Source organism: Pogoniulus pusillus, chromosome 8, assembly GCF_015220805.1.
Source record: "Pogoniulus pusillus isolate bPogPus1 chromosome 8, bPogPus1.pri, whole genome shotgun sequence".
In the NCBI taxonomy this organism is placed as follows: Eukaryota; Metazoa; Chordata; class Aves; order Piciformes; family Lybiidae; genus Pogoniulus; species Pogoniulus pusillus.
This window is the reverse complement of record NC_087271.1, coordinates 24,126,972-24,149,504: the sequence shown is the minus strand read 5'-3', so window position 1 is coordinate 24,149,504 and position 22,533 is coordinate 24,126,972. Positions and strand designations below refer to the sequence as shown.

At 49.2% G+C, this 22,533-nt stretch overlaps 1 protein-coding gene across 4 annotated transcripts; it reads right to left on the bottom strand.

The window, feature by feature from the left end:
• Positions 1–4: 4 nt before the first annotated feature.
• Positions 5–14,770, bottom strand: LOC135177524 (vitamin D3 hydroxylase-associated protein-like). Of its 4 annotated transcripts, none has more exons than XM_064147633.1 (16): positions 14,640–14,770; positions 13,986–14,206; positions 12,162–12,275; positions 11,371–11,514; positions 9,746–9,879; positions 9,153–9,359; positions 8,715–8,755; positions 8,381–8,505; positions 7,260–7,385; positions 5,344–5,441; positions 5,069–5,168; positions 3,769–3,812; positions 3,306–3,345; positions 2,546–2,654; positions 2,052–2,197; positions 5–1,425 (listed from the first exon to the last, which is right to left on the bottom strand). In XM_064147633.1, the coding sequence occupies exons 2-16, from the start codon at positions 14,193–14,195 to the stop codon at positions 1,300–1,302; spliced, it is 1,764 nt and encodes a 587-aa protein (XP_064003703.1). In that variant the 5' UTR covers positions 14,196–14,206; positions 14,640–14,770; the 3' UTR covers positions 5–1,299. The 4 variants fall into 4 exon arrangements, with proteins under 4 accessions (XP_064003703.1, XP_064003704.1, XP_064003706.1 ...); XM_064147634.1 differs by having other exon boundaries at positions 14,644–14,770; XM_064147636.1 differs by having other exon boundaries at positions 13,986–14,110; positions 14,644–14,770.
• Between the last annotated feature and the right edge of the window lie 7,763 nt (positions 14,771–22,533).

Sequence of the window (22,533 nt, the reverse complement as noted above, 5' to 3'; positions counted from 1 at the left end):
GCCTTCTGACTCTTTATCTGTGTGAGCCTGAGGTGTTTAATCTAGGAAAGAGAGTCACACAGAATCACACACAGAAACATTCAGGTTGGCAAAGACCCTCGAGATCATCAAGTCCAACCTATAATCCCACTCTACAAGATTCACCTTAAGCCATAGCCCCAAGCACCACATCCAAAACACCCTTAAACACATCCAGCGTGGGTGACTCCACCACCTCCCTGGGCAGCTCATTACAGTCCCTCACCACTCCATGAAAACTTTTTCCTAATGTCCAATCTAAACCTACCCAGTCTCAACTTGAGGCCATTCCCCCTTGTTCTGTCTCTAGCTGCCTGTGAGAAGAGCCCAGCAGCAGCCTCTCCACAATGTTCCTTCAGAAGAAGGACTTCTCAGAGAGAGTGATCATCCATCTTGGGATGGAGTAAAGGCCCCTCCGTGGGTCCTGCTCTCCCTCCTGTCTGACTGCTTTGATTCTACATGTGCAAGTTTGGGTCAACAAAACACCATCTGGGATTCTCACCATCTCCATAATTGAGTTGCATTTGTCTCTGCTTATCTCCTCCATAATTGAGTTGCATTTGTCTCTGCTTATCTCCTACCTTCAGAAAGAACAGCCTGAGGTCCTGAAATAACAGGTTCCCTAAAAATGCCTGTGATGTTGGCAATGGGCTTGAGCTGCTTGATACCTTGTGGTGGGAAGAGTGTGGTGCTATGGAAAGGTCAGTGACTGTTGCCATCCCTTGCAGGCAGGAAAGGTGTGGTTGAGAGGGAAGTTGTGAACACTCCCATACCAGTTGCCATTTAATGCCCAGTGAAAAGGTGTTTGTATGATTTTAAGTACTCATAGTGCATTCATACAGTCTTGGCCATCAGTGAAGGATTGCTGCACTTGGTGATGGGTTGCTTAATAAGCAGGTTTTTACTTTTGTGAGTGAAATACAGTGAGGGGGAGGGCAGACATGGCTCTGTTCCTTACAGGGCAGCCCATAGTTACATCCATATGACATTATGCCAATGTCAGCAAGAAAGGACTGTGGAGATTTTGTAATCCTTTTCTTTCAACATCATCCTACTCGTGCAAGAGGCAGCATAGATAAAAGTCAGGGTGAACACCCATACCTCTCCATCCTTCCAGGAAGGTATGGTTCATGGGTCTGCTACCATTTAAACACAGTTTAAGCCAATCCTACCCTCTGGCATTTTGGTTCCTTACAGGATTCATGCTCAATCCAGTAAATGGATTTTCTTTCCTCTTCCTTTTGCTGTAATCTGGTCCTGGAGGGCATGGGACTGTAGAGGCTATGCTGCTGTCTTCTCATGGCTGAGGGTCTCCACCTCCTTCATCAGCCGCAGGCACAGCTCCTCCTGCCATGGCAAGGCCACACACTGCACAGCCACTGGCAGCCCCACAGCTCCTGCCACAGCCTGCAGCAGGAGTACAAATGGTGAGGGTTTACCTGGGGGTGCTCAGGTCTCCAGCAGCTTGGTTTATGTTCCAGAGAGTGGGGCAGGTTGAAGGCTGGGCCCTGCCACTCTAGCAGTTTCAGTGTGCTGGGGCAGAAGGAAGGCTTGTGCTGTTCTTGTGGTAGAAATGGTTGACAAGTCTTGGACAGTGCATTCAGGACATTCCCACCCAGCTCTGCTTTGAGATCTCCTTGAGATCTCTTCCCTTCAGTGTGCTCATTCCTGATCCATTCTCTACTAACAGCCTGGGCCTGGTGAAGGTGTCACAAAGCAGAAGGAAAGTGCAGTGCTGTGCTGTCAGCTGTGGCTGTCACAAGGACCTAGTCAAACAAGCTTTGTTGTGTGGCTCCTTTCTGGTTTCAGCCTAAAATCCAGCCTTGGGGTGCTCATCCATTCCCCTCAAAACGAAGTGACCTATGTTTCTGGGGGACTTGAGCTAAGAGGGAGTTGCAGGGTGTATGTAAAGAGGTGCAATCTTTTGCACTGTGCTCATATCACTGGAGATATTTATGAGCCCCCGAGTTCAGGGAAACTGTGACTTGAACATCCATCAGCAATCTTGCTCCACCACTTTCCATATCATATACCTGTTTCAGTGTGTGGTCCCAGGGGTCATCACAGCCTCCTTGGTAGAGCTTTAACTCTTCCTCATCAGCCTCTGTCACCGTGTTGACAGGTACAACCCCAGCAGGGAAGTTCAAGACATTGTACAGCATTGTGGAGGAGATGGCAGCTGAGAGAAGCAGAAGAAAGAATGCAGATAGATAGCTGCAGTCTCCTGTTTTCCTTCAAAGTTATACATTACATGTTCAGTAAAGCCCCTGAGAACAAGCTGCTGTTGGGAGGAACGATAGGGCAGGGCTGGTCTTCTGCAGGCCCAAGTTCTACAGCAAAACACAATTGCCACCAGATCATGTAATCCATGTCTGACTCTGCTCACGTAACTTCATGGTAGTTGTTTCTCTTCCTAATGCCCATAAAATGCTAGGTGGGCCATGAAGCTTCACAGTAGTGGATGTTTCTGTCCCGTCTCAACCACTGTGGTCTTCTACACTCCCAGGATGGTCCCAGACCCACTTACTGAGGAGTTTCCCAGGGTATCCTGTGGTGAAGGCAGGCCCCAGGACAGGGCACAGCACAGCATCCAGCTGCAGTTCCTTCCACCGGGTGATGAATTCAGTGCGATACACCTTAGGGAGGAAAGAGCAGATGACATGGAAACACTGGCACAGGTTGCCCAGGGAGGTTGTGGCTGCTCCCTCCCTGGAGGTGTTCAAGGCCAGGTTAGATGAGGCCTTGAATAGCCTGTTCTAGTGGGAGGTGTCTCTGCCTATGGCAGGGGGTTGGAACTAGATGATCTTTGAGATCCCTTCCAATCTAAACCATTCTATGATTCTGTGGAGGTCACATAGATGTCTGGAGCATCTTGGTGTCTCCAGGGTATGCACCAGGCTCTAACATGGCTAAGGAGGCAGCAGCAGGCAGCTGTGCTCAAGAGAAAAGGCAGGGGTGGGGGTGTGTCTGCCTATACAGCCCGTGGCCAGACTTTGGCCAGGGACTGGGAAGAATCCTCTTTAGTCATTCCCACTCCTAGTGTAGCTTTCATTGTGCTGGGATTATTGGATATGGACATTTGGGCTTGAGCAGTGTGGGCAATAAAGTCCTGGTCCAGTTGAGTCAAAAGCCCATCTACTCCACTTCTATCTCTCTTTTGTGTCTTCTCTGTCCTATCTCCTCCCCAACACAGTTCCTGTCCTAACTTATGACCCTCCAGCCTGACACTTGCCGTAAAACCTCAGCTCTTTGTATAATGCTGTAGTGGAAAGTCCTCAAAAACATACCTCTATCTGATGATGATGATTCCACATCTCCTTCACTGACCTGCAGATGGAAATTGTAGCAACATTTTTATACTTCAAGAGGAGGAGGAATTGCCAGGTAATCCTCCAGGTTGATAAGATGCCATGATTTTAGCAATGACTTAAACCAAGACATCTGTCACAAGTCGTTTAAAGTTTCCTTTGGCATTTGACTAAGCAACAAATGTCTAGAAGTGGTAGGAGGTTTCTCCTATGAGGTTGGATTTAGTGCTCATCCACCAGATGCTTCCTGTGTGACCTCATCCAAGTCACTCAGTCCTCTTGTGACAACACTAAGGGCAGTGCAATACAGGGGAGATGTCTTTCCTAAAGGCTGAAGCCACATCCAAGGTAGTGGGACAGCCTCTGCAGAGAGCAGACCAGAGCCTGTTGTGAATCCAGTCCTCCTCACCATGGACATTTAGAGGTACTGATGCCATCTTACCGCATTCCAGCCAAGGCACTCAGATAGTCAGCCAAGCGGGGAAACTGGGAAGGAAAGAGGCTCCTGTTAGGGACACGGTGCAGGAGAGGGGTAGGGGGAGAGGCTGAAGGATCTGGGGCGTTTTGGTTTGGTGAAGAAAAGACTTAGAGGGGATCTAGTCAATGTTTATAAATATCTGAGGGCTGGGTGTCAGGAGGCAGGGGACAAACTCTTCTCATTTGTGCCCTATGATAGGACAAGGGGTAATGGATATAAACTACAGCACAGGAAGTTCCACCTCAACATGAGGAAGAACTTCTTTAAGGATCATGGAGCACTGGAACAGGCTCCACAGAGAGGTTGTGGAGTCTCTTACTCTGGAGACTTTCAAGACTTGTCTGGGTGTGTTCTTGTGTGACCTGCACTAGATTCTGTGGTCTTGCTCTGGTAGGGGGGTTGGACTTGATGATCTGTGGAAGACCCTCCCCACCCCTGACATCCTGTGATCCTGTAATTACACTGTGTCATCCCAGGAAACCCTTGGTCTTGTCCTGCCTGTGTCTCAGGGGATGCTGCACTGAAGGTGAATGATGGTGATTAAAATAGTGATTCTGAATTTACTTTGCTTCCAAGTACTGAGTGTTGGTTCCCAATTAGTTTCTCACATCCCAGCATTTCCAGCACGTGGAGGAATGCACTGACTTGAACCAAGTTGCCTTCCATTATTTTTGATAAATCAAACACTTTTTAGCTTGGTATCACACAGAAACAAGACCTCTAGAAGTGATTTGATTGCCTCTCATTGCTATGTTTTTGATCCTGTCAGCTGAGAACAACTCAGCTGGACAAAGAAGCAGAGAAAATGTAGGATGGTGGAGAGAAGCCCTAAACAAGGATGCTCAGCTGGTGAAAGGGGTACAGTGAGGACTTGCCTCACCAGGAATTTCCCATGAAGGTGTGATCTTTGGGAGGCCTCCTGCACAGCAATAGAGCTTCAACCTCAAGTTGCTCTGCTGCAGTAATCCCAATGCACGAGTCTGTAGGACACTGGGCACTGCTAGGTCTAGCATATGAAGAACCACTTGCTGTGGGCTCTGCATGAATCTCCTACATCTTTTGTATCATCCTTCTCTCATCTCTTGTTGTACTGGACAAATCTCAGCAGGGGTCTAGAACACACCTTCCAAAGTGATAGCAGTGTCTTGGCCTGAAGTTCCAGTGTTTCTAGTTAAAAGTGTCTCTGAGTATCACCGTTAGGGTTTCAGACATTTCATAGCCTTGCTGCCACCACTCTGCTTTGAGTCTGAGGCCAGAGACTCACCAGAGGTTTAAGAAGCAGAGCCAGCAGCTTCTTCCCCAGCCTTGGGATCTTGCAGCAATTCACCTGTGGTTTCAAGCTTGGATCTACAATATCTCCTGTGCTGAGAGATGACAAGAGAAGGGGATCAAGCCAGAGAAGCTGTTTGCCCTTTCCCAGAAACCTTGGCATCTCCAGTTTGGAGTGGGAGAGGTGAGCTTGCTTTGCCTGTGTATTGTGCTCATGGGCATGGGGATGGAGGTTTTTCAGGGCATTCCTGCCGAAGGGCTCCTACTTACAACACATCCAACCAGGCACAGCCTCCATCAGCAAAAAAGGTCTTCAGAAACAGTTCGTTCATGACATAGTGGATCCGAGGTGGAGAAAAAGGAACCAGCTGCACCAGAACACAAGATTATGTGGCAGCCTGGGGATGTGAATGATTTCCAGGGCTCAACCTCAAAGAGCAGCACCTCCCTGCACTCCACCTTCCGACAGAGCCCACAGCTCAATCCTTTACTAGCCCAGGCATTTCTGCCTATGATTATTACTCCCTGACTATTATTTGGCTCAGCTCCAAGATTTCTTCAGAGCTGTTTCCTCCTCCATCCAGCTCCAGGCAGTCACTGGGCTGGAAACTGTACTGTGTTCTCACTTGTCCCAACAAAACTGACACCTGCTCAGACATGGATTCACTTTGCTATGAAAACCACCCTGTGTTCACATGTGCCACCCCATTTCCCACAGTCCTTCTCCCTCAGCGGTCTGTGAAGAGTAGAAATCTCCATGGACACTGGAGAGGAAGGGGCAAAACATCCTCAGTTCAAGAGGGACATAGAACTGCTTGAGGGTGTCCAGTGCAGAGCCATGAAGATGTTAAAGGGAGAGGAACATCTCTCTTACAAGGAGAGACTGGAGGAGCTGGGGCTCTTTAGCTTGGAGAAGAGGAGACTGAGAGGTGACCTCATCAATGGTTATGAATATGTGCAGGGTGAGTGCCAGGAGGCTGGAGCCAGGCTCTGCTGGGTGATGCCCAGTGACAGGACAAGGGGCAATGGGTGGAAGCTGAGGCATAGGAAGTTTAATTTAAACCTGAGGAAGAATTTTTTCCCTGTCAGGGTGACAGAGCACTGGAACAGGCTGCCCAGGGGGGTTGTGAAGTCTCCCTCTCTGGAGATGTTCAAAACCCCCCTGGACGCGTTCCTGTGTGATCTGCTCTAGGTGATCCTGCTCTGGCAGGGAGGTTGGGCTGGATGAGCTTTTGAGGTCCCTTCCAGCCCCTGACATTCTGTGATTCTATGATGTTGTGAACACCTGTAAAAACTCTACTAGGAAACAACAGACCTAAAAGCCAGAACAACTTTCCAGAGTCAAATGCAGCATTTTATGGCTGCCTCTGTCTGGCATAGACCACAGCCACCAGATTAGAGATGGATTTGTTACAGCCCTGGGCCCTTGAATCATAGAATCACAGAATTGATTCAGTTGGAAAAAAAACTTGAAATCCAAGTGTTAACCTGGCACTGCTAAGTCCATCCTTAAACTGTATCACTAAGCATCACAGCTATGTGTCTTTTAGATATCTCAAGGGTCAGCAATTCCTCTGCTTCCCTGGGCAGTCAGCTGCAACACTCCACAAACTTTTGATGAAGACATTTTTCTTCAATGTCCAATCTAAACCTCCCCTGATGCAACTTGAGGCCATTTCTTCTTGTCCTATCACTTGTTACTTGGGAGAAGAGACCAACACCCTACTCACTACAACCTCCTTTGAGGTAGTTGTAGAGAGCCAGGTCTCCCCTGAGCCTGCTTTTCTCCAGGCTGGATAACCCCATTTCTCTCAGCTATTCTAAGTAAGACCTGTTCTCTAGACCCCTCACCAGCTTTGGTGCCCTTCTTTTGATACACTCTGGCCCAAAACTAAATGCAGCTGTGTGAGTTGCAGCCTCACCAGTGCCGAGTATAGTTTTAAAAGGTGCCAGCTTGCTAATTGCTCCTGCTGTTTCGCCAGGGCTCACACTGCTGCCCGGGGTAGGCAGAGTGTCTGCATTGTCTGCTTGGCAGTAGTAACTTCATCCCATACCTCTGGTGGGTCCTTTATCCCACAGCTGGGCTTGGGGGCTCTGTGTCTGGTTTCTGAAGGGTGATTTCAGCAGCCAGGGGCAAAGCTGGGGACACCCTGGGGTGGGGAAGAGCATGGGGTGGCTGTGCTCACCTCATGCCCAGCTGCCTGCAGAGCCACCCTGGTTTCCTGCACCGCTCGCCGCATGCAGGGGGGCAGCGGGAAGTAGCCGTCTGTGTCGTAGTACCCGACCCGCAGGGGAGCAGAGCTGCAGTACACCTGGAGCAAAGAGCCACCAATGAAGCATTTCTAACCCAGTGCAGAAGGGGGCAAAAGCTCCAGATGTTAGGAAGTAACTAATTTTCTGGCTTTCCAAATGTCCACCCTTGCCTTTTCCTCCAGCCTCTTCTTCACCACAGGATCACAGAATGTCAGGGGTTGGAAGGGACCCAAAGAGATCATCGAGTCCAACCCCCTTGCCACAGCAGGACCATACAACCTAGCTCAGGTTACAGAGGAATGCATCCAGATGGGCCATGAAAGTCTCCAGAGAAGGAGACTCCACAACCTCTCTGGGGAGCCTGTGCCAGTAAAGAAGTTTCCCCCTTGTGTTGAGGTGGAACCTCCTGTGCTGCAGCTTACATTCATTGATCCTTGTCCTATCCCAGGGAGTAAGTAAGCAGATGCTGTCCCCCTCCTCCTGACCCCCAGCCCTCAGATATTTATAAACATTTATTAAATCCCTTCTCAGTCTTCTCTTCTGCAGACTACAAAGCCCCAGGTCCCTCAGGCTCTCCTCAGCAGGCAGTGTTCCAGTCTCCTTATCATCCTTGTAGCCCTCTGCTAAACCTCCTCCAGCAGATCCCTGTCTCTCTTAAGCTTCATCTCTCCCTTCCGATAGATTCAATCACTGCTACAACAGATAGAGGTGGAAAAAACTCCTGAAGTTCATCTGCTGCAAAGGGAAAAGAAATGAAGAGGCAGGAATTTGCTGCAGGAGCTTCTGATCCTGTCTCATCTCCCCCTTAAACCTCCAATTTCTTGTTCCTGGAGTTTCCTTCCTCTCACTCTTTCCTGGGGTCTCTTGATCTGACAAACTACCTGCCAGCTGGGCAGGCATGCAGGATATCTACTTACTTGCCTATTATTTTCTAGAAATGATGAATTAGGCCTTCAAAGAGAGTTAAGAAGTAATTGGAAACTGTAAAGATCATTGAACCCCTCAAAAACTCATAAGCTGAGCATGCAGCACCCTCAAAAGAAGCAGGACTTACCTCCTCATTGAAGGGAATGGGAGGCACAGTGGGGTCCAGCTGGAACATCTCCTGGCAGAGCAGTGCCTTCATGCACAGGGCCAGGCTGTCCACATCTCTTGCCATCGGACCCAGAGCACCAGGAACTGGAGTGGGATGAGAGCAAATGTCTACATTAAGGAAATGGGTGCATCAGACACTGGTTTACCCCTCTGCATAGCCACGCTGGCTGTGAGGGATCATCAGGGAAGGAGGTGGGATGTTTCGGAGGGACTCCAGACATAGCTTGGTTGTCACAGGCCTACAGGAGGACTCTTCACAGCATTGAGAGGAAAGCAATTAAAAATTCATGTACCTGCCAGGATCCCACTGACAGGGCCACCCACTCCAGACACGCTGTGGGAAAAGAAAAAGAAGTACATTGGCATTTCAGTAACAATGAGCGTCTCCCAATGCCTTTGAGTAGCACAGTGAGGGCTTTGCTTCAGGACCCAAACCAGAAAGAACGAAACATTGGTCAAAAAGAAAGCAAAACAAAACCAAACCAACAAATCTTTGTTCATTTTTGCTACCATTTAATCCCTTTAGCCCCTTTTTCCTTTTAACTCCAGGCCATATTTGTAAGGAAAACACAGCCACTTCCCCACTGCCTCTTGAGAGATGAGCACAGCAAGCCAGCCTTTATGAAACTGTCCTCTCTTTTGCCCCCCAGGGGCTTACTGAGAACCTCTTTTGCTGAGTTTGATTCTTAGCAGGCTCCTTGCAGAGTGGGGAAGGCAGACCCAGCACCTACCTGAGCCTTTGGGCTGTGGGTTTGAGCCCGCAAAGCCCGCAGAAGCTGGATGGCAAGCGGATGCTGCCGCCGATGTCTGAGCCAATGCCCAGGATGGAGCCTCCCCCAGCGATCAAAGCTCCCTCTCCTCCTGAGGAGCCCCCAGGGCTCTTCTGGTGGTTGAAGGGATTCAAGGTCTTGCCAAAGATGGGATTGCTGCAGTCGTAGCTGGGGAGAAGAAAACCAGCAAGTGAGTGATCTAATGCCTAATGCCTTGAGCTTGTTGGCTCTCCCTTGCAGCGAGCTTATGTGGCACAGTCACATCATTCCTTCCTGTAAATCCCTCAGGACACAGCTCATTCCCATGAGCCTCTGATCCCCATCCCATGCACAAGTGCACTTGATTTCTCTTGTCTTGGTAGTTTCTTAAGCCTCTTAATCTTATCTTAAATCTATTTTCAGTTGAACAGAGATTGCTGGCAGATGATGGAAGAGGCACTCATCCAGGCAACAGCTCAGAAGACAGGAATGAAGGATCCTGTCTCGGGACCTGCTGGCTGGTATTTAACTCCAGGAGTACAACCAGAGGAAGATTTACTAATGACATATGTTACTTGAAGAGGGATTGTGGCACGTTGGTCATTGCAAAGGGGATGGCTCCCTGTTTCTTCAAAACCTTGACTAGGACGCTGTCATCCTGTGCAGGAGTGCCCAGGCATTGCGCAAGCCCACAGGTTGAGAGATGCCCCTGCAGAGAGGAAAAGTGACAAGGGACACAGTCAGTGCATTTGCCCTGCCATTTTGGAAGGGTGATCTGGTGCCCTCTTTTTAAGGGAGGAGTTGGTAATAACCCGCTCTCTCTCCTTTCATCCTTGACATAGGGCTGCCAAGAACTGACAGGGCTCAGGCTTCTCCTGAAGCAGTCCTTGCTCATTTCTATGCTATTTTTCTCCCCTGACCCCCTATTCAACTCCATAGATAGCTCAGAATCAAGCCTGGTTTCCTGCTGTCTGTGTTCACCTCTTCAAGGAGAAAACACACATCCCAGGCAAACACAGTGTGATCCTTTGCAGTTAGTCTTAGTGTTTGGGGCTTGCCTTAGGCTTAGTGCACTCTTAGCAGGGTTGGTAAGTAAATGTGGAGGAGACTGACTAACAAATTTGGCTCAGGAGTGTGTGATTAGCCCTCATAAGGGCTTGCCTGGGAGGAGGCTCTCCTGCACAGGCCCTTGGCTAAGGGGCTCCATGGCCAGGCTACAGCACAACAGGGATTTGAGGTCAAGAGTTCCTGCTACTTTCCAGAGGCTGAGTCATGTTCTTGCCCCTGATACTCAAACCTCAGAGCAGAAGACTGAGTTACTGCTCAGATGACCATATAGCCCAGCTTGTGCTGTCTCACATATTAGAGAAGAAATCATTTGGGTATACAACTGTTCATTCCCTGCTGTTTTGTGGGTGTTTTGTGGGTACTGGCTTCAGAGTGCCAGGGTTCTAGCTGCAATGAGGTGTGGGGGCATAGCCTCTGTGCTGGTTTGAGGCTAATTGGAATATTTTAATAATGAGAAATGAGACCATTGGCTGTGAAATGAAAATGATAGTGATGTCTATATTACCCACTGCTTTTGTTTAGAGATATAAAAAGCTAATTGGAATATTTTAATGATGAGAAATTAGACCATTGGCTGTGAAATGAAGATGATAGTGATGTCTATATTACCCACTGCTTTTGTTTAGAGATATAAAAAGCCAAAACATAAACAAAGATTCTGTGTCTCTTTGGCTGCACTTTGCTTTGTTAACTCCTTTGCCTAGGCCTGCATAACTGAATATAATCATTCTCCTTCTGACCCCTTATCTGGCGTCTCACTCCTGCATGTAAACCTTCTAAGATAAGGAGGGGGTGAGAAGTTAATTCAGAGCCCTCCTGGGCAGTTCTGCTGTCTGGGAGGGGTTTTGAATTTCTGTATTACTTTTAACTTGTGTACAATTATATGTAATGTAAATATCTGTATATATTGTGTCTATATGCTTGTACATATGTGCTACACTGTAAAATACAGCTTCATCATCCTTAACTTCCAGCCATCTGAGCTAGTCTGGTGAATGCAAAGTGGGAGAGGGAAACTCCCAAACCACCACTGCAGCCTCTGACCCACCCAGGCTTCCTATACTGCAAACAGAGTCCTTCCTCATTTTCTGTGTCCCGCTGCTTCAGTGGCCAGCCCAGCCCATAGTGGCACCTTGTGGCTGATGTGATCCTTTATGCTGACAGGGATGCCGTAGAGCAGCCCTTTCTCCTTCCGCCGTTCTATTTCCTGGAGCTGCTCCTCACACTCTGGGATAAAGTGTCGCAAGCAGTTTGTTTGCTGGGTCACTTCCAGAGCCTTTGCCAGACATGTGGAGGAATAGGTATTAGTTGAGAACAGCACCATTGCACAGTTGCATTCAGTAGCTACCTGGATCTTCAAAGCAAGGCATGGTAGCTTGGCATGACAAGAAAGCTGGGGAGGGACTTTTTAGGCTGTCAGGTAGTGCTAGGGCTAGGGGTAACACAACAAAGCTAGAAATGGGGAGATGCAGGCTGGATGTCAGGAAGTTTTTCAGCATGAGGGTGGTGAGACCCTGGAATGAGTTGCCCAGGGAGGTGGTGGAAGCCCCACCCCTGGAGGTGTTTATGGGCAGGCTGGCTGAGGCCTGATGTAGTGTGAAGTGTCCCTGCCTATGGCAGGGGAATTGGAACTAGAAGATCCTTGTGGTCCCTTCCAACCCTGACTGATTCTATGATGTTATGATTATATGAATGGTGACCCCATTCCTGCAGCATTCCAGCTCAAGCCATCTCAAAGGTCTGCCACTGATGGGTCAAACCCAGGAGACAGACTGATCCTCACTTGTTTGTATCTTTCTCCTAATTCTTGCTATACTAAAGGCTTGTCATAATCACCAACTGCAGCAAGCATCCTCAGCCATCACACGTCATGGCATGGAGAGCATAACTGATGTTCCCACCACACTGAAAAAAGGCACTCACCTTCTCTAAGTAAGCATAGAGGACAGTCCTGGGGGACAGCAACCCTTTCTGCAATCTCTCAGTGAGTTCCACCAAGGGCAAGGACAGGATAGCATCTGTCTGGACAGTGGGCATCTGCAAGGGAAGATGAAGGAGATATCAGAACAGGAGCTCCAGTTACCCATTGGCTCAAGAAGTTTCTTAATCTTTGCCAACATTATCAACAGAGCTTGCTGGAAAGGCAGAGCCCCACATGTGAAGGATCAGACTTTGAGCTGCTGAGTTGGGATGTCATGAACATGATGTAAAACCAGGATCCCACCTGCCTCTAAGGTTGTAGAAGAGCTTCATGAATCTACTGCAGAAGAGGACAAGGCAATGCCTCGTAACAGAGCCTTCCTTCTGGTGCTGCAGGGCAAGTCTGTGGATAAGTCTACTAAGAGGTAATCTCTGTTGAGCAAACACCAGTCTGGGCAGAAGGCAGCAAAGTCCTTGCACACAGATCTCAGGCTGGTCCCTGACCCCTCAGAGTGGGTACAAGCAGTGTGGGTCAGCCCAATGCGAGGACAAACAGTTAGTAGCTGTAGCCCAGCAAGCTGCAAAGAACTCAGTAGGGACTCAAAGGTGAGTACATTCTGCTCACGTGGAGACAATTGGCACTTCTCAGTGCCACCAGCTTTTGCAAAGGTTTTCTATCATATTTAGATATAGGTACTTAAGAAACAATGTTGTGCAGACACATATCACATGTAGCTGATAGGCTTTATCTCCAGATACATTACCTGTGTAAACATGAGCTGGTTTAACCAATACCTGCTCAGAAGCAAAGAAGCAGGAAGTAAAGGTGGTTAGAAAGCAGTGTTGCAGTAGGGATTTGGGGCCACACTGGCTGGGTGCTTGTTGTTTCCAGGGAACACTGAATGCATTGTGTTTCATTACTGTTATGTTAGACCAAACATAGAATCATAGAATCATAGAATCAACCAGGTTGGAAGAGACCTCCAAGATCATCCACTCCAACCTAGCACCCAGCCCATTCCAATGGGAAATCACTCTCTCTGTGAAGAACTTCTTCCTAACATCCAGCCTATACCTACCCTGGCACAACTTGAGACTGTGTCCCCTTGTTCTATTGCTGGTTGCCTGGGAGAAGAGGCCACCCCCCACCTGGCTACAATGCCCTTTCAGGTAGTTGTAGACAGCAATAAATCACCCCTGAGCCTCCTCTTCTCCAGGCTAAACACCCCCAGCTCCCTCAACCTCTCCTCACCAGCTTCGTTGCCCTTCTCTGGACATGTTCCAGCACCTCAACATCCTTCTTGAATTGAGGGGCCCAGAACTGGACATCTTCTAAGCAGCCTGCTGGGCCAGGTGGTCTCACTTGCTGGGAAATCTAGTGAAAGCTCTTTGGAAGACTTTCCAAGAGCTATCCAGAAGCCAGGTTTTAAAGGTAAAGATATAAGGGTGACAGATGTGTAAACAGCATTTGTAAGAGGAATGACCTTTCTTGTTTGTACCCATAGAGACAGCAGACATTTCTGGATCCCCAAAGAACTTTTGGATCAATGAAGGGCTGGTGCTTCATGACCTGTGTTGTCCAAAATACTCTTTTCCAGTGAGTTATTCACATCTCCCTGGCTATAGACTCCCACCACATCTCAGCCAGCTTGAGAACAGTGATCTCCTTCCTTCCCAAGACAAACTTTCCTCTTGCTGAAGGTTGCTGGTACCCCTCCCCCAGGCTCCTTATTATGAAAGCTATGGAGGTATGATCTGGAAAGGAGAGCTGAAGAAGAATCAGCAGACACCTTGGTGGACCCTAGACCCCCTAGAAGGATGGGTTACCTGTTCCCTGAACTGCTGGACAATCTTTGCCATTTTCTTCACACTTTCATCCCTGGTTCTCCGAGCCTCTTCCATTTTCTTCTCGACTTGCCTTCTGGCTAGCTGTTTCCAGACCACCACAGCTGCTGCAGAGCCACAGAGCAAGACCAGGACAGCAGAAGGATCCACCTTTCTCTCAGGCAGGAGCTCTCTTAGATGTTGCCGGATCATAATGTGGCCTTCTGGTCTCCAGGGATGGAGCAAGAGAGAAAAGCAAGGCAGAAGACCACCTTCCCTGACTCGCCAGACCTGTCCCTCCTCCCAGCACCATCCATTTGGGTCAGCAAATAGTTTGCAAGTCCAAAGCTGACCCCTGCAAAGCTGCCCTCAGTGGAGCATGCAGTGGAGAATGATTGATTGGGAAACGGAAAAGGTGACGTTTGGCCAATGAACCTTGGCATGTCAGGTTTATAGGGGGGTTCTGGGCAGTGGGAAGTGCTCCACTGGGGAGGAAAAGCTGAACAAAAGAAGTGAGGAAATAGCTGCTCTCCTATTTCCTGTGTAGTCTGAGAGGACAATGGGAGAAGGGGAAAAAACAGCTTGAAATCACCAGACTGCCCTGCATGGGAATGGGGAGTAGCATGAAGAGAGGATGAACAGCTGTGGGGTACTCACTCACTCTGCAAATCCCTTAGGCTGTGTTGCTCCTGTGGTGACCAGAGGCTGTTTCAGGAGGCCTTTGAAATAGGGCTCAGCACTACCTTGATGTCTCATGCACCAGGAGGAAAGGCTGTTCCACCATATGGCAGAGTATTGCCTTAGGAATGGAAAATCCCACAGAGCTGCAGGCCAGAAGTAAACTATTTCCAACAGATATTAGTGCATGAGGTCCTTCCAGCACAGGTGTGCTCACTGCTAGCATGCAAGAACCATGCACTCAGCTGAAGGCAATGACCCAGCCAACATCGGCCCCAAAACAAAGGCCACAGCCTGTCTGTAATCATTGCTGGCTTTGGATGGTCCTACTATGGGTCCTACCTTGAAGAATGTTTTTGGGCAGAGAGATTGTACACTACAGAACTTTGAGAGGTTGCACTTGATGCTGAGAGACCCAGAACCTGATCCTGTTCCAACAGAGCATGGAACTGGCTATGGAGAGGAAGGTGAGGAGCATTCTCCCATCAGTTCTAGGCAGTCCTCTAATGCTTGATTTTTCATCCATTGTTGTGCTCATCCTTGGCAGTTATAAGAATCCTCTGTTGTGTTCTGTGTCCATAGGGAATATTCTCTTTGTTCTTAACTGGAGGACTTTGTGAAGGACTCTGGACAAAATTGGCTTTGGCATCCTCTAAGAAACAGTCTGGGGTGACTGGACAGCGAGACTGAGGCACCCTCAGCAAATCTGCAGATGATACCAAGCTGAGTGGTGTGGTCGATAAGACTGAAGGATTGGATGACACCCAAAGGGACCTGGACAGGCCAGAGAGGTGGGCTGTGGAGAGTCTCGTGAGGTTCAATAAAGCAAAGTTCAAGGCCCTACACCTAGGCTGGGAATAATCTTCTGTATCAATACAGTCTGGGAGATGAAGAAATTGAGAGCAGCCCTGCAGAAAGCAGTATGGGGGATACCGGTGGATGAGGGGACCTATGGGAAGGCTGGAGAAGGACTGTTTAGGAGGGCTTATAGTGACAGGACAAGGGGCGATGGTTTGAAACAGGAGCAGGGGAGATTTAGGTTTGATGTTAGGAGGAAGTTCTTTACAATGAGAGTGGTAAAATGCTGGACAGGTTGCCCAGGGATGAGGGCAAGAGGCTGTCCTGGGAGACATTCAGAATCAGGCTCGATGTGGCCCTGGCCAGCCTGATCCAGGGGGAGGTGTTGCTGGTTACTGCAGGGGGTTGGATGAGATAACAAGATGCTTGGGGCAGTGTGGCTGGAGGGCTGCCTGGCAGAAAGGCATCTGGGGGTTGTAATAGGCAGGCAGCTGAATAGGAGCCAGCAGTGTGCCCAGGTGGCCGAGAAGGCCAATGGCATCCTGGCTTGGACTAAAAATGCTGTGGCCAGCAGGAGTAGGGAGGTGATTGTCCCCTTGGACTCGGCTTTGGTGTGGCCACACCTTGAGTGTTGTGTTCAGTTCTGGGCACCACAATACAAGAGAGACGTGGAGATGCTGGAGCTGGTCCAGAGGAGGGCAATGAAGCTGGGGAAGGGCCTGGAGAATAAATCTTATGAGGAGCCACTGAGGGAGCTGGGGATGATTAGTGTGAAAAAGAGATGGCTGAGGGCAGACTTCATTGATGTCCTCAACTATCTGAAGGAGAGGCTGCTGCTGGTGTCTTCTCACAGGTAATTGGAGACAGAACAAGGGGGAATGGCCTCAAGCTGAGGCTGGGAAGGTTTAGACTGTACATTAGGAAAAAGGTTTTTCATGGAGAGAGTGGTCAGGGACTGGAATGAGCTGCCCAGGGAGGTGGTGGAGTCACCCACCCTGGATGTGTTTAAGGGTGGTTCGGATGTGGTGCTTAGGGCTATGGCTTAAGGTGAATCTTGTAGAGTAGGGTCATAGTTTGGACTTGGTGATCCTGAGGGTCTTTTCCAACCTGGATGTTTCTGTGATTCTGTGACCATTGAGGGACCCTTCCAACCCAATGCAACCTGTGTGTTTGTGAGCTGACAGTTACACAGTAACGAATGAAGCTGGTCTTTTTCTGCGTTCCTTTTCAGCAGCAGCCTTGCTCACAGGATGCCTTCTCAGCTAAGGCACAGCCGGCTTTACGAGAGCAGCAGCTGGGGACATGCTTGCATCCCACCCAGCTGCTGCTGCACCGCGCTGGGGACATGCTTGCATCCCACCCAGCTGCTGCTGCACCGCGCTGGGGACATGCTTGCATCCCACCCAGCTCCTGCTGCACCGCGCTGGGGACATGCTTGCATCCTACCCAGCTCCTGCTGCACCGCGCTGGGGACATGCTTGCATCCCACCCAGCTCCTGCTGCACCGCGCTGGTGTCTGCAGCAGCTGCCTCCAGAAGGTGTGTGTGAACCGGATCAGCAAGCAGCCACCCTCAGCCCTCTCTTAGCCTCCAGGAATAAACACAAGGGCTTCCTGAGTCAGAGGCGGGCTCTTTGTCTATGGGACAGCAACATAAGCTCTAGGATGGGCTGGGCAGATGTGGGAAGTTTTTTCCCCGTGCTGGGAAGTGCCAGGGTATGAGTGTCCCACATCAGCCTGCGCGCAGGGACCTGTGCTCCCACCCTGCCCTTTAGACGCTTGGCAAATATTTGACGGAGGCAGAGCCGGTAGTGTCCAGCTGACCTTGTGTTTCAAAGGGCAAAATTCCAAGCATGCAGCTGCCTTTCCAAGTGGCCAGATGCTGCTGAGGAAGCTTCTTTTCCTGTCAATGTGCAAGCATCTCCACCTCCTTCAGGAACTGGAGGTATGGATCCTCCTGCCACAGCAAGGTCACAGCCCCGCAGTTCCTACTAAAGCCTGCAGCAGGGATGCAGGTAGTGAGGAGTGGAAGGTGAATCCATCCTCAGGACTGGGATGGTTTCAAAATCCAAGCCTTTCTTTGCACCCTATGAGTAAACCTGCTGAGGTACTACAAGGTCCATGAGAAAATAAAGAGCCCCTGCCACTGAGGGGGGCAGCTACACAGAGGTGAATGGACTGGGTCACAGTGGTGGCTTTGTGTGGACCCACGAAGAGGAGCAAAAAGTGCTTGGGAGAAAGGTCTGTTGAGAAAGAGGCTACTGTCACTGTGGAGAAACCAAGGCAGGGAAGCAAAGGAATGTCTCAAGGCAAGTCTTAAAGCAAAAGCAAAAGCAAATCGCAAGTTCATAGTAGATGTGAGAGATCTGTGGCCAAGAGAGCCAATGGCATCCTGGCCTGCATCAGGAGCAGTGTGGCCAGCAGGACAAGGGAGGTTATTCTTCCCCTGCACTCAGCACTGGTCAGGCCACATCTTGAGTACTGTGTCCAGTTCTGGGCCCCTCAATTCAAGAGCATGCTGGAGCATGTCCAGAGAAGGGTGACAAAGCTGGTGAGGGGCCTGGAGCACAAACCCTAAGAGGAGAGGCTGAGGGAGCTGGGGGTGTGCAGCCTGGAGAAGAGGAGGCTCAGGGGTGATCTTATTACTGTCTACAACTACCTGAAGGGAGGCTGTAGCCAGGTGGGGGGGTGGCCTCTTCTCCCAGGCAACCAGCAATAGAACAAGGGGACACAGTCTCAAGTTGTGCCAGGGTAGGTCTAGGCTGGATATTAGGAGGAAGTTGTTGGCAGATAGAGTGATTGGCATTGGAATGGGCTGCCCAAGAAGGTGGTGGAGGCACCGTCCCTGGAGGTGTTCAAGCAAAGCCTGATTGAGGCACTTAGTGCCATGGTCTAGTTGACTGGCTAGGGCTGGGTGCTAGGTTGGACTGGATGATCTTGGAGGTCTCTTCCAACCTGGTTGATTCTATTATTCTATGATCTGCCTGACCCACAGGTCAGTGTTCACTCCTCCACATTTCACAGGTATGCTCTAAACAGAAAGAACAACTGCAACATTTCACAAAGCTTTTCTTGCCTAAATGGATCCAGAGCCAAGGACAAATGCACTAGAAAAGTTACGACACTTTTTGCAGGGAGAGTCAGGCTCTAGCAGCTGGTCTGGGATTTGATTGTGGTACCTACAACATCTCCTTCACTTTGGGCCATCACAGAAAAGAGGCAGTTAGACCAACTCCAAGAGCCCACTCATGTCCCCAGCAGGAACTGCACTGCCTTTGCAAATCAAAATTCCACTGACTCGTTGCCATCACACTCATTCCAACACCTTCAGCCCTCAAGCAGACAGGGTTGTGATAGAAACTTTCTATGATGGAACTCTTCTCCCTCTAAGTTTGTAATAATTACCAGTCAGCTTGGAGTCCATTTTGATTAAAATGACAAATAAATCCTGACAGCTGCACCTCGTGGTGATGTTTTTGGAACCAAACACTTTTCCATAGCAATTGACAAACCAAGCTATGTTAACTACACTGCTCTGAAAGAATTTTCAAGGCACTTCACAAAATGCTGAAATCACAGTGAAATAGGCTGGTCCCCTCTGGGAGGGGCTGTTCCAGTTGGCTCAGAGGGCTGAATAACTAAACTGTACTCTGGGAACTCTCCAGTTTCTGACTCATTTCAGCCTGGAATATCTAACAGAAGCATAAGATTTTCCTCAAATCCAGCCCAACCCCACCAACCCTCACAGAATGGAACAGCTAATTAGAGACTTGCCACTGCTTAATCTACACTTTTCCAAGAAACAAGGGCAGAGGTTCAAGGTTGAAAGTCTCTTTCAAGCAACCCTTTTTAGTATTGCTCAGCCAGGACTCTGTTCATTCTCTGGACAAACTGCAATGGGATGGGGAGAGAAATCTCTCATCCCAACCCTCATGCCTCTGACAGAAAGGGAGTCTTTCTCTTCTGACCATCCCTACATCTGTCTCACTTTCATGCATATTGTACTGTTTTCCTTGGGCCTTTCCATAGCCATGTCATAGAATCATAGAATGATTTAGGTGGGAAGTCACCTCAAAGATCATCCAGTTCCAACCCCTCACCATAGGCAGGGACACCTCCCACTAGAACAGGTCACTCAAGGCCTCATCCAACTTGCCCTTCAACACCTCCAGGGAGGGAACAGCCACAACCTCCCTGGGCAACCTGTGCCAGTGTCTCACCACCCTCACTGCAAAGAACTTCTTCCTAACATCCAGTTTAAATCTCCCCTCTGCCAGTTTAAACCCATTACTGCTCATCCTGTCATTACAAGACCTTGTCAATAGTCCCACCCCAGCTCTCCTGTAGACTCCCTTTAGATACTGGAAGGCTACTCCAAGCTCTCCTCGAAGCCTTCTCTCCTCCAGGCTGAAGAGCCCCAGATCTCATAGCCTGTCCCCATAGCAGAGCTGCTGCAGCCCTCTGAGCATCTTCGTGGCCTCTTCTGGACTTGCTCCAACAGTTCCATGTCCTTCTTGTGTTGAGGGTTCCAGAACTGCACACAGTACTCCCAGGTGGGGTCTGAGGAGAGCAGAATAAAGGGGCAGAACCTCCTCCCTTGCCCTGCTGCCCACACTGCTCTTGCTGTAGCCCAGCACACAGTTGCTGTCTGGGCTGCACTCACACTGCCAGCTCATGTTGGGCTTTTCATCACTGCAGACCCCCAGGTCCTTTCCCTCAGAGCTGCTCTCAGGCATTTGTCACCCATCCTAGATTTGTGCTTGGGATAGTGCTGACCCAGGTACAGGACCTTTCACTTGGCCTTGTTGAATTTTATGAGGTTGGCCTGGGGCCACCTCTCCAGCCTGTCGATGTCGATGATATTGATCCTACTTAGAGCTTACAGCTGGACCAGCAAGGTAGAGAAAAAGTCCAGGAGCATTGCTACTTCTTTCATCATGCACAGGTCTGTCTGCTTCGAGTGACATCAGTTTGTTCAGTGCCCTGATAGTGAAGGACTGGGATATTCCTATCTGCTCCATGGGTGGGCACAAAGCTTACAGCGAGAAGTTGGGCTGGGCTCTTCTCTGGTCTCACCATGGGCAAGCAGGGCAGGGGAGAGGCCAGGTCATTTGAGTGCAAAGTAAGAGAACAGTAATGGAAGGGAAAAAAAAACATATAGGGGAGTGGGGGGCAAGGAAGGGGGGAAAAAAGAGGGGGGAAAAAGGGGAGGGAAGGGGGAAAAAGGGAGGGAAGAAGAGAAATAAAAAAGGATGGGGAAGGAGAAAAAAAAGAGGTGGAGAAGGGAAGAAGGAAAAGAAGATAAAAGAGAATGGATTGAGACTGTTTGGAGAGCTGAGGATTTATGCAGCAGTATCAGAGTGAAAGAAGTACCAACCTTAAATCTTGCTTTTTTGTGTTTCAAGGGTGAGCTCTGCTGTGCTCATGTGTTTTAATTTCTTCTATTTGTTAAACATTTGCTTTTAGATGCTTCAGCTACCTCCTCCCTTGGAACTTGTCTGAAACGAATGCCTGGACTCCTGGGGCTGATTTCTCCAAAGCAAATATTCTAAGAGGCCAACTGATGTGACCTTAAGACCTCACATTCTGTTCCTGGTGTTGGGACTATACAAAGTCTGATTTGCACAAAACCAAAAAGCAAACCCCAAACAAACCCTGCAAAACCAGGCAGAGATGTATAAAAGTAGATTGTCTGATCACTCAGTCTCTCAGCCTTGTTCAGTTACTTACCTGGCTGTAAAATGAAACATGAATTGAGGAGAACATACGTAAATTCCTATTAAAATCAGGAGGAAGGAAGAAAAATGACCTAAGCAAAGACTGCAGCCAGAATTTTATTGCTGCAGATGAGAGAAACAAGAGAAAACAAAGCTTTTTTTGGCCCAAGCAGGATTTCTTCCTTATTTTCCCAGCAGGCTGAAGCCTGGACTTTGGTCAGTGTCAGGCAACTGAATAAGCACTCTGCAAAACAGGGGAATCTTACTGACCTGGAGGAGGTGTGGAGGAAGAAGTTTCTTGCTAACCTAAAGTTATGTCCTACTAAAGCCTTTTTCTCCTTGAGTTTCATCACTTGAACTTACCAGACTGCTCTCAACAGCACCCACTCTACTTTTCCCTTATGTTCTTGTAGCAATGCCAGCAGACATCATGGACAACCTGTCTTGAGAAGGACCCTGAGTTTTATTCAGGAACATGCTCTACTCTCTGCCAAGCCAAGGCACTTAGCTGCTCTTTAAATTCTTTGAAGAGACCACTACATCTGGTCCAAAGATGTGTTTTGTCTCCCTGATGCTTTTCTGTCTCTATATGGACCTGTCTCCACCTCATCCACTTCAGCATACAGGAAGGCTCCAGCTGAGCTGCAGAGCGGGGCTGTGAGCAGCTGAGCACTCCACTTCAGTATCTGTTGGATCATAGTGTGGGCTTCCACATGGATGCTGGGTCCTGGTTGCTAATGCTGAGAGATTCTGAGATCTGACGACCGCCAGGATGCAGGAGAGGGGAGAGCAGGAGGAACAGTAAGTCACTTTGAGAGCTACCCACAAAGGGCAGCTGGAATGCAGAGTGAAAGTGTTCATGGGGGAATTCCTTCTAGAAATAGGATACTTGGAGCTCATTCAGCCTTGTAAAGATGTGCAGGCATATACAAACAAGGGGAACTATCCTTACTTTGCAAAACAAGGTCTGTGCCTGCTCAGATCTGGCCAGGAATACTACCTGGGCAGTCTACCTGCTAATAGTGAGCTGCCATCTTCCCCACCAGAGGACAGCTGAAAAGTCTTTGCTCCTGGCCTGAGATAGTCACAGTCGTTTGGCAGACTCCAATGAGGCAGGAGCTGTGTGCACAGGCACAGCATCTTCCAGGCACAGGCATCTTCCATGAACTGGGCTGTGCAATGGACGTGATTCCTGCTCTGTGCTGAACAGAGGAAGGAGAGTCAGGGTGAGGAGCCAGCACTCGCTGCATAACTCAGACCTGTTTGTGACCATGTAAGGATACTGAGTGACTGCAGCATCTCTGCCCAGCCCAGCGAGGTAGATAGAATCATAGAATGGTTTAGGTTGAAAGGAACCTCA

Excerpts from the sequence above, each read along its gene's own strand:
- LOC135177524 (XM_064147633.1), bottom strand. The coding sequence starts at position 14,195 with ATGATCCGGCAACATCTAAGAGAGCTCCTGCCTGAGAGAAAGGTGGAT. Across the intron at positions 5,442-7,259 it reads TGCAGGCAGCTGGGCATGAG|CTGGTTCCTTTTTCTCCACC; the intron begins GTGAGCACAGCC and ends GTTCTGGTGCAG. Across the intron at positions 3,813-5,068 it reads CTCTGCTTCTTAAACCTCTG|TTTCCCCGCTTGGCTGACTA; the intron begins GTGAGTCTCTGG and ends TTTCCTTCCCAG.